This window comes from Physeter macrocephalus, chromosome 7, assembly GCF_002837175.3.
Source record: "Physeter macrocephalus isolate SW-GA chromosome 7, ASM283717v5, whole genome shotgun sequence".
Lineage (NCBI taxonomy): Eukaryota > Metazoa > Chordata > Mammalia > Artiodactyla > Physeteridae > Physeter > Physeter macrocephalus.
Window position 1 is genome coordinate 59291022 of NC_041220.1, and position 15232 is coordinate 59306253.

Below are 15232 nucleotides of genomic sequence, written 5' to 3' on the forward strand. Positions count from 1 at the left end.
TAAAGTTCCCCACTATTATTGTGTTACTGTCAATTTCCTCTTTTATAGCTGTTAGCAGTTGCCTTATGTATTGAGGTCCTCCTATGTTGGGTGCATATATATTTATAATTGTTATATCTTCTTTTTGGATTGAGCCCTTGATCATTATGTAGTGTCCTTCCTTGTCTCTTGAAACATTCTATTTTAAAGTCTATTTTATCTGATATGAGTATTGCTACTCCAGCTTTCTTTTGATTTCCATTTGCATGGAATATCTTTTTCCATCCCCTCACTTTCAGTCTGTATGTGTTCCTAGCTCTGAAGTGGGTCTCTTGTAGACAGCATATATACGGGTCTTGTTTTTGTATCCATTCAGCAACCCTGTGTCTTTTGGTTGGAGCATTTAATCCATTCATGTTTAAGGTAATTTTTGATATGTATGTTCCTATGACTATTTTCTTAATTGTTTTGGGTTTGTGTTTGTAGGTGCTTTTCTCTCTTGTGTTTCCCACTTAGAGAAGTTCCTTTAGCATCTGTTGTAGAGCTGGTTTGGTGGTGCTGAATTCTCTTAGGTTTTGCTTGTCTGTAAAGCTTTTGATTTCTCCATCGAATCTGAATGAGATCCTTGCCGGGTAGAGTAATCTTGGTTGTAGGTTCTTCCCTTTCATCACTTTAAGTATATCTTGCCACTCCCTTCTGGCTTGTAGAGTTTCTGCTGAGAAATCAGTTGTTAACCTTATGCGAGTTCCCTTGTATGTTACTTGTTGATTTTCCCTTGCTGCTTTCAATAATTTTTGTATGTCTTTAATTTTTGCCAATTTGATTACTATGTGTCTCGGCATGTTTCTCCTTGAGTTTATCCTGTATGAGACTCACTGTGCTTCCAGGACTTAGGTGGCTATTTCCTTTCCCATGTTAGGGAAGTTTTCCACTATAATCTCTTCAAGTATTTTATCTGGTCCTTTCTCTCTCTCTTCTCCTTCTGGGATCCCTATAATGCGAATGTTGGTTCGTTTAATGTTGTCCGAGAGGTCTCTTAGCTTGTCTTCATTTCTTTCCATTCTTCCTCTGCCTTTTCACCTTGTCTGTCTCTCTGTGAATGTGGTTTTTGTTCCACAGTCTGCAGGATTGTAATTCTTCTTGCTTCTGCTGTCTGCCCGCTGGTGGATGAGGCTATCTAAGAGGCTTGTGCAAGTTTCCTGATGGGAGGGACTGGTGGTGGGTAGAGCTGACTGCTGCTCTGGTGGGCAGAGCTCAACTTTAATCCGCTTGACTACTGATTGGTGCAGCTGGGTTCCCTCCCTATTGGTTGTTTGGCCTGAGGCAACCCAACACTGGAGCCAACATGGGCTCTTTGGTGGGGCTAATGGCAGACTCTGGGAGGGCTCACGCCAAGGAGTACTTCCCAGAATTTCTGCTGACAGTGTCCTTGTCCCCACGGTGAGCCAGTCAACCCCCGGCTCTGCAGGAGAGCCTCCAACACTAGCCATTAGGTCTGGTTCAGTCTCCCCTGGGGTCACTTCTCCTTCTCCCTGGGTCCTGATGCACACACTACTTTGTGTGTGTCCTCCAAGGGTGGAGTCTCTGTTTCCCCCAGTCCTGTTGAAGTCTTGCAATCAAATCTCACTAGGCTTCAAAGTCTGATTCTCTAGGAATTCCTCCTCCCATTGCCAGACCCCCCAGGTTGGGAAGCCTGACGTGGGGCTCAGAACCTTCACTCCAGTGGGTGTACTTCTGTGGTATAAGTGTTCTCCAGTCTGTGAGTCACCCACCCAACAGTTATGGGATTTGATTTTACTGTGATTGCACCACTCCTACCGTCTTATTGTGGCTTCTCCTTTGTCTTTGGATGTGGGGTACCTTTTTTGGTGAGTTCCAGTGTCTTCCTGTCGATGATTGTCCAGCAGCTAGTTGTGATTCTGGCGTTCTCACAAGAGGGAGTGAGAGCACGTCCTTCTACTCCACCATCTTGGTTCAGGTCGAAATGGAAGTATATTGATACAATAAACCTTCATAGCCACAAAGCACTATGATCTAATGGAAAATTTCCATTTGTTTCCTTTTCAATATGCTTCACTAGTATTAAGTCTGAGATTGATTTTAAAAATCCTAAGGCACTCTAAGATCCTGAAGTGTATTCCAAAATGCCAAAGAAAAAGCAATTATATTGGCAATATAGTCTGAATGTTAATGATATAGTCGAAGAATCTAAAAGTGATTAATTCCCATACAGTGTATATATTGAGAGAGGACCACATTCCAAAAGCTAAAACACCTCTCTTGGGTATGCCAAGCCCTAAGAAAAAATGTAAAGTAGGCAGTTTGTTTTGGGGCTGGCCCTCACCACTCCTTCCTACAGACTTCTCCTACACTTCCTACAGACTCCTCCTACGTTTCCCCCTTAGTTCTATTCCATCAACCCTGATGCTCTCCACTCAGACCCTGGTGCTCTCACAGGGTCTCAGTTCCTGCAGGTCACTAACAGCATCGCTCCATTTCATTGGCTTTGTAACACTCAGCACTGTCAGAATCAATCTTTACGTATCTTCTCCCACATTGACTCTCTCTATCCCTGCAAAAGAACATATACTCTGAGACAGCGGTCACATCTTTCTACCCTCTGTTGTATCCTCAGGTAGCAGCAGAATATATAGGTGCTTAATAAATAAATCAACCTGAAAGTAAATTAATTTGTTACTCTGGTGGGTATTTGTATTTTAAGAGATACAATTTTGGATGTCTTTTGACCCAGAAATACTATTCTAAAATGTATATGGGACACTTGTGTCTTACTGCAAATCCTCTCAGTCCCACCTCTTGTTCAAGCTACCACTGCAACAACCAAGTGCAAGTAGGACTTGATCACCTTTGTGAAGATGTAACTTAACAGTGCCTCACCCCAACCCCTACCATACCTGTCTGTGGCTGCCTACTGGGGGTGCACTTAGGGACCCATACCTGCACAACCTGGAAGCACAGGGGAAACAATGCTTGTGGGACCACCTTGGACCAGTGGAGAATGGTTCAAAGGGAGATGACAGATAAATGCTTCCCCATTTTCTTCCCCAAGCAGATAGCTCTGAGACACATTTCATAAGGCTCCTCAAAAGGTCCTGGTGGGGCTTCCCTGGTGGCGCAGTGGTTGAGAGTCCGCCTGCCGATGCAGGGGAACCGGGTTCGCGCCCCGGTCTGGGAAGATTCCCACATGCCGCGGAGCGGCTGGGCCCGTGAGCCATGGCCGCTGGGCCTGCGCGTCCGGAGCCTGTGCTCCGCAACGGGCGAGGCCACAACAGTGAGAGGCCCGCGTACCGCAAAAAAAAAAAAAAAAAAAAAGGTCCTGGTGAAAATAAACATGTCACATTTATATCTATACCACATTTTGAAATGGTTTTCCCTCCTTTTCAATTCAAATCCCCCATTTACTCACTGTCACTCTCTTGGATCACTTTCTAACTAAACTAACTGCCCAAAAGCTTTGCTTTCGGGGGAAACCCAGTCTATTATACTACACATGAAACAAACTGTGAATGTGGATATATTTAGTTATAATATTAATTCCAGTGCTGTTTATAATATCAAAAATTGAAAAGAACTTACATGTCCAATAACAATGGGTAGATTATGCAAATTCTATATTATCAATAAAATTGAATACTTTGTAAGCACAGATGTCCCTCGGGTTCCACTGGGGACTGGTTTCAGGACCCTCCAAGGATACCAAAATCCACAGATGCTCAAATCCCTTACATAAAATGGTGCAGTATTTGCGTATAACCTACACATATCCTCCCATATACTTCAAACATCTATAGATTAATTATAATACCTAATACAATGTAAATGTTATGTAAATAGTTGTAAATACAATTTAAATGCTATCTGAATAGTTACCAGCACACAGCTTTTTGGAACTTCCTGGAACTTTTTTTTTTTTTAATATTTTTAACCTCTGGTTGGTTGAATCCACACATGTGGAACCTGAAGATATGGAGGGCTCACTGAATTAAAAGAGATATAGTAGATAAATAGTTAATGACTAGGAAGAATGTTCCTAATATATTTAGTATAAAAAGCTAATTTCTAAACAGTCCCCTTTTTTGTAAGCACACATACACATAAACACAGAGACAGTAGTAGAGGAATATTCCACAGTTGTTAATGGGGATGTTATCTCTGGTTAACAGTAGTATGGAGGCTTTCTATTTTCTTCTCTTTATTTGTATTTTCTAAATTTTCAATCATGAATATGCACCATTTAAATGGTCACATATTATTCTAAAGAAAGTCAGGGAGAAGCAAGTAAAGAAATGCCTTTCTGGACCTCTAGAATTCTAGCCAATACAGCAATGTTAAGTGAGCTGTTTATCTAGTGACTTTCACCCACCACTCACCATAAACTGCCTCAGTTTGGCCTGTCCTCTGGGTACCATGAAGCTGAAAGGCCTTTAGTCATAAAGCTAGTGATTTGTAGAACAGTAAGAGGTTCTACACATTCCTCTTCTTGTTCATGTGACTAGCAATCTCTTTAAGTGTTTGGAGAAACATGAAGTAAAAGAACAGGCCAGCTGATTAAATAAACTTAACTCTATATGCTATCATTTTGTTAAACAGAAAAAAAATTTTCCATCTAGATATGTTAATTTCCAACATATGGAGACACATAAAGCCTAAACATTTTATACCGTGGAGATGTTTGCGGCAATGAACAAAGAAGTGGGGGGAAAGCTACTACTGACCCCTGAAGACAAGTAGAACACTTGGCACGGAAGACACCCGAGCCAAACAATGAGCACCCATATGACACTCTTACACCAGCTGCACATTTTAAAGTAAGAAGCTTTCATCCTACTTCACATTGTCTGACAAGCCAAATTACATATAAGATGTTTCACTTAGACAAGTACACTCCTTCTGCTTGGCTATTAGGATCTGTAGTTTATTTTCAGCTTGGGTACTTACTCCATAGGATGAAATAATTTATGTAGTAAATCTTTTAAATCCCGAGCCATTAGCAGGGTGTTTATTAGAAGATACTACCATGGGGTCTGATTATTCCATAGATGTAAGATTTCCAGATGTCTAGGAAAACATGCAAACACGATGCTCACAGCTCAGTCCCTATTAATGTTACAGTCAGTGTACTGCTAAAAAGCAAATTTTTATTAATTTCCCAGCCACCTTAGAGTCATATCAGAAGCACCTGTTTATTTAAAGTGCCAGGGTCTTGTGTGCCAGGAATGACGTGAAGACATGTAAACAGCTGTCCGAAGGGCAAGAGCAGAGGGTAGAAATTATCCCCAAAGTTAAAGAAGCTATATGTTGTTAGACTAAAAAAGCCTCATTATGAAATATAACCTATAACTTTCATTAGCATATGTCTTCTGAAACCTGCGTTTAGTCCCCAATTTATAAATAAGTCATGTTCCACAAGTTTATTTTTTCAACTGGCTACATGACACTCATTGCACATTTACTCATAGAAACAGTATTAAAAATAGTTATAAACCACAATAGCAATGAAGATAATATTACTACTTGACTGCTATGACCTCAGGGGGCAGTGGGTGCAGAGAAGGAAGAAGAAAGTTTCCTTCCTCTTTCTGGGATGTAGGCCTGACCGGGGACAGAGTTTTGAAATAGGAAGTGTTTGTCGTTGGCATCCTGCCACCTCATTCGCACTTTTTTTTTTCTTTTTAACATCTTTATTGGAGTATAATTGCTTTACAATGGTGTGTTAGTTTCTGCTTTATAACAAAGTGAATCAGTTATACATATACATATGTTCCCATATCTCTTCCCTCTTGCGTCTCCTCATTTGCACTTCTACATCTCAAAGCCCTAAAGCTGGGCCACAGGCAGCCAGTTCTCTGTGCTGTGTACCCAGCTATGATTCTCCACCCAGATCTGCCTTTCCTGCTAAGTGTTTCATCCTGTAAATACACCTATTTCACCTCCCTCTCCGAACGCCCTCCCCACCCACCCAAGCTCCATCCCTTGGGATAGCTATGCCAGCAGGGTCAAAAGGAAAGCCATCTTATTATTAATTCATATTAAGAGTTAGTAACACATCACCTTCCAGGACAAATTCCTTCCAGAGGTATTTAAAGTTTTAAAAGAGATTGACTCTTAAGCAGAACACGTCTGTAATTGATGTGATTTCCAATGATATAATAAATGAAGGAGAAAGGCAAAGGTAACACTGAAAGAAGAAATATGGGGGCAATATGGCTTTCAGGCAGGATGAAAGCCCCCTCTCCTATACTACCCTTTTTACAGCTGCTCCTTCCACTATTTTTAACCCAAGTTTTCTCTAAAGTCTCCAACTTAGTCAACAGTGGCTCAAATGTACAATGAAGACAGCACCTACCTTGCAGAGTTGTTGAAAAAATTTAAAAAGTTGGTCAACCATTCAACACAGTGCCTGGCACATGACCAGAGTAGCACATTAGCGCTAATTCAAGGCTTTTGTTCTTAGTTTGAACATTCAATCCCATTACAATGAAATGCCACGATTTCCTTTCTCCCTCACAAGATGACGTTCTATGCCAGATCATTCACAATAAGCATAAGGTTGCTTTCTTTTTGCATCAAATATTCTAAAAGTAAAAGATATAATCAGGGACAATTTGGAAAAGAACAAACACAACATACAAAAATAGAAAATATATTTGATACCTCACTAATTATCAAATAAATATAAATTAAAATAAGAGCATTTTATGACTACTGATTAAAAAAATTAACATCAAACATTCAGGTCAAGGTATAGTAGACCTTGGCCCCTAGCACATTTTTGCTGTCACTGTAAACTAGTCAGCTCTCTTAGAAAGGAAATAGGCAACATTCATAAAGAGCTACCAAAAAATATAAAACTTTAAAGCCTTTGACCCTGAAAGTATGTTCTGGGAATGTACCTTGAGAAAATAGTTCAAAAAATGAAACAGGCTACATCCATGAATTCTACTTTTAGCATTACTTATAAGAGAAGGGAAAAAAACAAAAACAACTAAAGATTGAACAGTACGACAATTAACTAAATTACGTTACACTCACATAATGAAATATTATAATCAATGACAATGAAAACTAATAATGGTTGAAAGACTAATATTTATAAAATGTTTGCAATAAGATACAATCATAATATAAAATTAAGTGAATACACAGCCTTAACCTATAATCATACTAGAAAAAGTTTAATGGACATCAATCACGTTCCTTTGATCTCAAGGAACTTGATTAGTAAGACAATGATGAACAAACAAAACACCTGAACATTCCCACAGGATTCATTTTTCCTAACACATAGTGGACATAAGTAAAGAAAGTGGTCCATGGATCCTTCAATGACAGCTCGCCTCCCTGCCCTTGCATCCATCAGTTCCATAGCTGGAAGCTTTAGATCTGAATCTAATCTTATCTCTAAGCAGAGAGAATGTCGGGGCTCTAACTAAGCAGCTCAACCCAGTGGGCACTAATTTATCCCCACACTGATGTGGCCCTGGGCACTGTGATGCTCTGCTCCCCAGACCCAGTTCCAGCCCACATGCCCCCCTAACTAGGTCCCTTCTCCCAGTGGACCCTACTTTACTGTGTACTGACCACTCCTCCAAGAAATCAAAAATCATGCCCCTGAGTCCCTGCCCAGAAAATACAAATGTCTGTTCCCAGGTCCCCTTCCTCCTGTCTTGCCAGGACCTCCTGCCTGGCTCAGCCTCTATTCATCAAACAGGGCCAACCTATCCTATGGGCATTCCCTCATTATTCATTTGACAAATGTTTATTGAGCTTCTAATTAATACCAACCACTAGTCTAGGTTCTGGGGATTTGGGAGTGAACAAAATGAACAAATATACCAGTCATCCTAGAGCCTGGATTCTAAAAGGTAGTGCTTACATTTGGTAGGGGCATGTGGAGTTTCTATCATCTGAGTGCTCCTGCCCTTCACAGTGGTCTCTGGATCACAAAGTCTAAAGTTCACAGGCATGAGAGTACTCAGGAGCTGTAGATATTAATCCCCAATCTGTCACTGAGTTCCTGTAAAGCCTCAGGGGCAGAATGGAGTTAGTGTGTAAAGAATGGAGAATGGAAACTCTACCACAAGCTCTAGAGTTAGAGACCTCTGGCCTTGAAGGCTGGATAAGCTCCATACTCACTGTATCACCATAGTCACTTAGCCCCTCAGAGTTGGAATTCTCTGATTTCTTAAAAAAAAAAAAAAAAAAAAACCCTCTGTCCAGGATGTTACAAAGACTAAATGAGGTCAGCATTTAGCAAAGTAACTGAAACAAAGAAGGCAGGTAGTCCCTTCTTCCAAGAAGAATATTTTATTCTATTTCTCCTATCATTAATCAGAATTAATCCATTTTAATCTCCTCTCCTTTAGTCTCTCCTCTCTATAATCACTACAAATCAAAAAACATGACTGCTGGTCTCTCGACAAACTGAACATACATTTTACTTCTATAGGTCAAAATTCCCTTCTGTATCTCCATCAGATTCTCTAAGATTCTTCCTTTTCACAACCTCAGAATTTCACAAATAACTACCTTCATAACCAGAATTTAAGCTGGTTAGATCAGGGTTGTGAGGTTAAGGCATCGACCCACTGTCTAAAGAAGAAAATAGAGACTGACAAGTGCCATCAGTGGGCCTCAAAAATATATATTTTTTTAATTAAAATAAAAACAGGTAAGTTTAAAGGGCCAAGATTATCAGTTAACTCAAAGAACAGAAGTTAAGATATACATTTCTTAATACAGGAGACTAATGACACCTCTGACTTTTCAAAGGTGTTGCATGGATATATTTACAACTATGGATGATAATCACCAAATTAACTGCCAAATATAATTGTCAAAATAGTTCATATTCATTATCTCCCTTTCGTGTCAGTCATCTGGTCTAAGCACAAATAGGATTGGATTAAACTTTCATTCAAACATGTCTGAAAACCAGAAATTTTTCAAATGAAGGAAAAAAGAAAATTCCTAATATGATCAATTTGAGAGATCCTTTACCAAGGGTTCATTATTCTTCCACCAACAAATATTTCTTCCTTGTTCCAAAATCTGTAATGTTGATAAAAATGGGAGAGTCTTTATCCAACCACCATTGTTCAGTAGGTATCATAGAATAGTTAATGGGGAACAACTTTACATGCGTAATAAAATGAGTAAGGCCTTAAGCAAGATCTCTATTTTAAAGAAAAAAATTGGGTCATGTGAGGGTACAGAATGACTCAGTTACATCCTACACCCTCCTCTTCCTCTTTCTCGTTCTGCCCTCTCCTTCCTTTCGCCCTTTTTGTCCATGCCTATTCCTTTTCCATCTTCTTTCTAAATTGCTTTATATTATTCAGAGGACCCCACAGATTACCAAATTTATTTCAATGGGATTTTTTCAAGGCTGAAGAGACTGCTAATAATTTTTAAAGATTTTTTTGGTTTTTTTTGTAAATATAATGCTAAATCAAAACAGACATATATGCATGTGCATATGTGCACACACACTCTCGGCTGAAGAGACTGCTAATAATTTTTAAAGATTTTTTTGGTTTTTTTTGTAAATATAATGCTAAATCAAAACAGACATATATGCATGTGCATATGTGCACACACACTCTCTCTCTCTCTCATACACACAAACACACACACACACATCATACACTCTTACTCCTTAGACAAATAGCTCTCTTCAGGTACATGTTATTTTTCATCAGAAATTATTCTGTATTCTCTCCTCTCAACCTTGTCTGCAATCAATATTCATACATCATCTCTCAACTTTGTTTCTCAAAGCCTAGACTTAACATAAAAAAGAGATTGTAAGATAAAATCAAATTATTGCTGGAGAATGAAAAGTGAGAAAATACATGATAAGAAAACATATGTTAAGCAAAACAAAGAAAAAGAAAAAAATAAAATCATATTTAATAGGCAATTAAATAAGTTCATCCATCTTAATAACAGCCTCTACCTGACCCCAACTAGAGCTTAATTATATAGTGTGTTATTCTTAATGTCCCTTATCAAAGTGCTTTAAGTTTTCTTCATAACAGCCAAAAACTTTAAACACATGCTCCTCAACATGGTAAATTGCAGTAAATCCACACAAAGGAGTACTCAGCATATTTATAAAGAAGAACAAACTACTGGAACATGTGATAACATACATGAATCTCAAAAATGTTATGTTGTCCCAAAAAAGTCAGCCTCAGAAGAATACATTCTGTGTGGTTCTATTTATATGAAGTTCAAGAGGCAAAACTAATATACTATAATAGAGATCATATCACCCTCGAGTTAGGGTGAGGGATTGACAGGGAAGGGGCTTGAAGTTATAAATGTTCAATATCTTGATTTGGGTGGGGTTAACAGGTGTATGCATTTGTTAACACTTAGCAAATTGAACAGTTAAAATCTATGGAATGTAAACTACAGCCCACCAGGTGGGGGGAAATGATTGCTTTAAGCCAACACTGAGATTAACCAGAGGTCAGTGGAAGGCCTTTATAAATTATGAAACAAAATTTTTAATGGAAAATAATAATCCTATCTGATAGAATCCTAAATAAGAAACTAACCCCCCCAAAAAAATCAAACATACTTACACGACCAAATTTCTACACTAGTCATCATAAAGTTAATTTAAAACAGCAGCTTCTGAATACATGTTAGTGATACAGCTATACTTTCACAAAGTAAAGTTATCATAAATTATATGTCCTCGGGAAAGGCACAAGTACACTTAAACTAGATGATCAGGGCTTCCCTGGTGGCGCAGTGGTTAAGAATCCGCCTGCATTGGCAGGGGAAACGGGTTTGATCCCCGGTCCGGGAAGATCCCACATGCTGTGGAGCAACAAAGCCCATGCGCCACAACTACTGAGCCTGCGCTCTACAGCCCGCAAGCCACAACTACTGAGCCCGCGCACCTAGAGCCCGTGCTCCGCAACAAGAGAAGCCACTGCAATGAGAAGCCCACTCACTGCAAGGAAGAGTAGCCCCCGCTCGCCGCAACTAGAGAAAGCCCTCGCGCAGCAACAAAGACCCAACGGAGCCAAAAATAAATAAATAAATAATTTAAAACAAAAACAAAAAAACCCAGATGATCAGAAGTGCATTAATTTTACTAACCTGACAATGCGATTAATACATCAAGGTTCAAAAGGTAATTTTTTTTTTTTTTTTTTGCAGTACGCGGGCCTCTCACTGCTGCGGCCCCTCCCGTTGCGGAGCACAGGCTCCGGACGCACAGCCTCCGCACGCACAGGCTCAGCGGCCGTGGCTCACGGGCCCAGCCACTCCGCGGCATGTGGGATCTTCCCGGACGGGGGCACGAACCTGTGTCCCCTGCATCGGCAGGCGGACTCCAACCACTGCGCCACCAGGGAAGCCCCCAAAAGGTAATAATTTTTAAAAATTGTATGTCAATAATGCTAGGGCTTATAAAACCTTTGGCTTATCTCAATCCACATATGCCAGAATCACAGATAAATTAACAGCTCTAGACTCTAACCACCTAAACTGGTTTGGAGAGACAGACCCTTAACACTGGCCACATGCCAGATGCAAACGTGCTATCTCCCACGCAGGCTCCATACCTAAACATGAGGCAAAGATCAAAGATAAAAAAAAAAAATACACCTGATAAGGATTTATTTCGAATTTTTCTCATCCTTGCACAAATTATTCACTGTTGCTTATAAGATGCTAAGTCATAATCAGGATAGAGTCATTTTTTGTTCATCAAGATAAATATCTTTTATATACCACATGTAGTGCCTTAAAACATGAACTCCAAAATGACTCAACCGTCTGGACATCTTCAAAGATTATGTATTTTAATGATATAAAGTTACAGCAAATAACATAATTACTAATGCTTCTGGAGTAACTAGCTTTTCTCCAAACAAGAACTTAAAAAAACAGTTCAAGTGTGATGTCCATCTAGTTCTATAGGATATTCTTATAATAAAGCTACTAGATTTTCTCAAACTAGCTGACCTCAATGGCTTCTTCCATATTAAATTTTAAATAAGTTCTTCATCTGTTCTATACTCTTAACTTATATAGAGTAAAACATAACTTAACTGTCATGATTAAAAATGGATGTTCTCATTGGTCAAATATTTTGATAAAATTATGAGGCTTACCGAGTTCTAACTTAAAACATAATAAAATACAATTAAGATCAAAACTCAATTGTAAATAATTTAAAATTTTACAGTAATTATTAATGTAAAAGAAAGTCATCATTTTTGCTTCTGGATAATAACAATAAACTAAAATTATCACTATTCTGGTAAAGTGATAAAATACTAAGTTAACAGATCTCCAGGTATTAGAATGTCAGATAAATTCACTCCCATGATAGGATTTTCATTGCTATACCATAAACAACCACTAATCCTAAAGGTTTGATTCAAGGCATTTTTATTTTTTTTTTAAGTTTTAACCAGTGTTTTCCAAGCACATCCTCTGCCAAAACCCTTTTAGACACAAAGGACTTACGCTCTACCTCATAAGAGAAACAGAACTCAAGTAGAAAAACAGTAAGCTTTCTGTAGACTCTGCTATGAGAAATATCTGCAGCCACCACAGTCAAACTAATGGAAAAGGCTGTTATAAATCGAAGATATAAAACAGTACTGCCATCACTCCAGAGTGCTGTCTCCACACTAATCCAAATACACAAGACTTGTTGGGTGGAGAGAAATCAATACCAAATTAAGAATTTTTTTTTTTTGGTCACAAATAATACATCCTGGTTATAAAGACTAAGAATATAAACAGTAAGGGAAAGATTACATGAGCACTTTTTATCCAGCGATCCCAAACAATCTCAAATGAGTTCTTCTTCCTCAAGGCCTCAAGTCTTTTTATTGCTGTTCCATTTTCTGGCTAACATTCATAGAGCACTTTAATATTTTTAGAAGCTTTAACTAGTATATTTTACAACATTTCTACAAGGTGTAAATTTAATAGCTGTAAAACAGACAGAAAGGTTAATGTCTTACTCAAGGCCATTAGTGAAGTCAATAGTAAGTTCAAGATCTGAGCTTTGAATTCTAATAGAACAACTAGCCAGAGTCCACTGGCCCAAGAAGTTTCTAGCAGACAGCCAATCTAAGGGCTCCTTATTATGTTCTGAGTTGTTCAACAATAATTTAAATATGCAGTATTATATACTCACTTAAATAATTTTATGCTAAGATGCCACTGTAAAAATTTGTAAAACTGTTCCGTAGATGTTTTGTTCACCTTGAAGATGAGCCTTCCTTCTACTGAATTCCTTTGGTACTTGGGCAACTTCTAAATGTGTGGCTGAGAATGGAGAATGGTCATTCAATCAGGATAACTAAAGGGCAGATCTAGAACATGACTGTAACCAAGCTTAAACCATAATCAAGTGTACAGTTATAGTCTCTGTCAGAAAAAATTATTTTTAACACAAGGTGCAAAATGGTCCATGTTATTCAATTTCCATATGGAGACAGATGGAGAGTTCAAAAATACTACAGCCCTCTACCCTCTGGTTGGAATTCTGGTCTCAGTAAGCACTGTGGCTGGTACAGTTTGTCACATGCTCAAGTGACTGAGGGTAGAAAAGAAAACTACTGAACATCAAATGTTCAGAAATGGGTTATCTGAAGAGCAGTTATTTGTCAGAGTTTTTCTGGATACCACACAGCGTGTAGAGACACTGGATTTGATGGCACTCAATCAATATTCTAGTCACTAGAAATGTGTGTTTGATAGTTCATTAGAGCCCTCTCTTATCCATTTGAAGCAAACTCCCTTCTCTGTGACTCCACACTAACCACACAATCCTCTGATTACTAATCATATCACTTAGATGCCTAGATCCTAAGAATGATGCACACTGGCTAATGTACACATATATACAGTCACTAGAAACACCCAATTACATGTAAAGTAATAGGCTGTAAAGGTTCTCAGGACAGAGGCCTTGTCTGTCTTGCTTGATATTGCATCGCCAACAGGTGAAACATTGTCTGGCACAAAATGGATGCTCCATAAATTTTTAATGAACTACTATTGAAAATTGGAATTTATCAGGATCAATACTGGCAGTGGAAAAACAATGTCCATTTTTAAAATAAATATACATCAACAGGAATCTCATTTCAATATTTACACAATGCAGAAATACAGCAAAAGCACCCTTTACCAACCTCCCCGTTTAACCTACTGGCCTGACTAACCAACTCTCCCACGCCCTCTGTACACTCTAACAGGCTTGCACACTTCTAGCGCTCCTCTCCAGCTGAGATGCAACTTACCAACTCATGCATGTTAGGTTTGCTCCCAATTTGTTTGGAACACTTGCACTTGTTACTGAAATTATATAACTTGAATAAATATATGTAATCCAATGACATGTGCATGTAAAAAGAGAGCTTTTCTAAGAAAACTAACTTGATTGCTTTAGAATGATTTGATCACTGTGTTACCACAAAAAAATTTCTCAATCAAATTAGATGTGTGAGGAATGTCGGAGAAAGTGTATAGTCCAAAGATGACTTTGCACTGAGATTTCTTTTCAAGTGTCTGAGCTCTTGCCGCACTTTAAAAGTGCTGGGTAGTTAGAGCTGATGTATCAGTGTGGTGTGGTATGTGCAAGAACAAGCGTGTGGCTCTCCAAGCAGCGGGCCATACTTAGTTTTACAACGAAAGACTAGCATACAATTGTACAGTTACATGTTTGGGGTTAAAATAAAATATTTAGGGTATACAAGTACTCTTTTTTAACGGTTTCTCCCTTTCAGCCTTTTTTTGATTAAGTGGTCAACCATATCAACAGGACTCCTACCATGGAAGCCCCTCCTACGATGCCCTCCTTTCAGGAGCCCTCAGGGGTAGAAGGCTCCACAATGACACACTGCTGTCACTTCTGGTCCCATCTCAAACAACAAACACCCTGCTCTACACCACCAAGGAAATGGACACACGACCTTCGATTTTCTACTGTACTGAGGTTGTGTTAAACACTCTAGTGTGTTTATTACCAATAATTAATTTTAACTATCTCTTGAAAAGCTCCTGTTTAAATTCTGTTCCTTTTTTGAATGAAAGTGAGTTATCTGTAATGAGGTGGATGGAGCCAGAGTCTGTCATACAGAGTGAAGTAAGTCAGAAAGAGAAAAACAAATGCCATATGCTAACGCAAGTATATGGAATCTAAAAAACGGTACTGATGAACCTAGTGGCAGGGTAGGAATAAAGA

At 38.8% G+C, this 15232-nt stretch overlaps 1 protein-coding gene across 5 annotated transcripts in view; it reads right to left on the bottom strand.

Annotated features, from left to right (window-relative positions):
• Positions 1-15232, bottom strand: part of KLHL2 (kelch like family member 2) — a 132629-nt gene that overhangs the window by 63448 nt on the left and 53949 nt on the right. The window contains exon 1 of one of the 5 annotated variants that reach the window (XM_055086008.1): positions 6347-6575. The exons of the other annotated variants lie outside the window; for them this stretch is intronic. Coding sequence (XP_054941983.1) covers positions 6347-6388 — 42 coding nt within the window. The 5' untranslated portion in view covers positions 6389-6575. Of the gene's footprint in view, positions 1-6346; positions 6576-15232 lie in introns of those variants that run through there. 5 annotated transcript variants of the gene reach the window in all.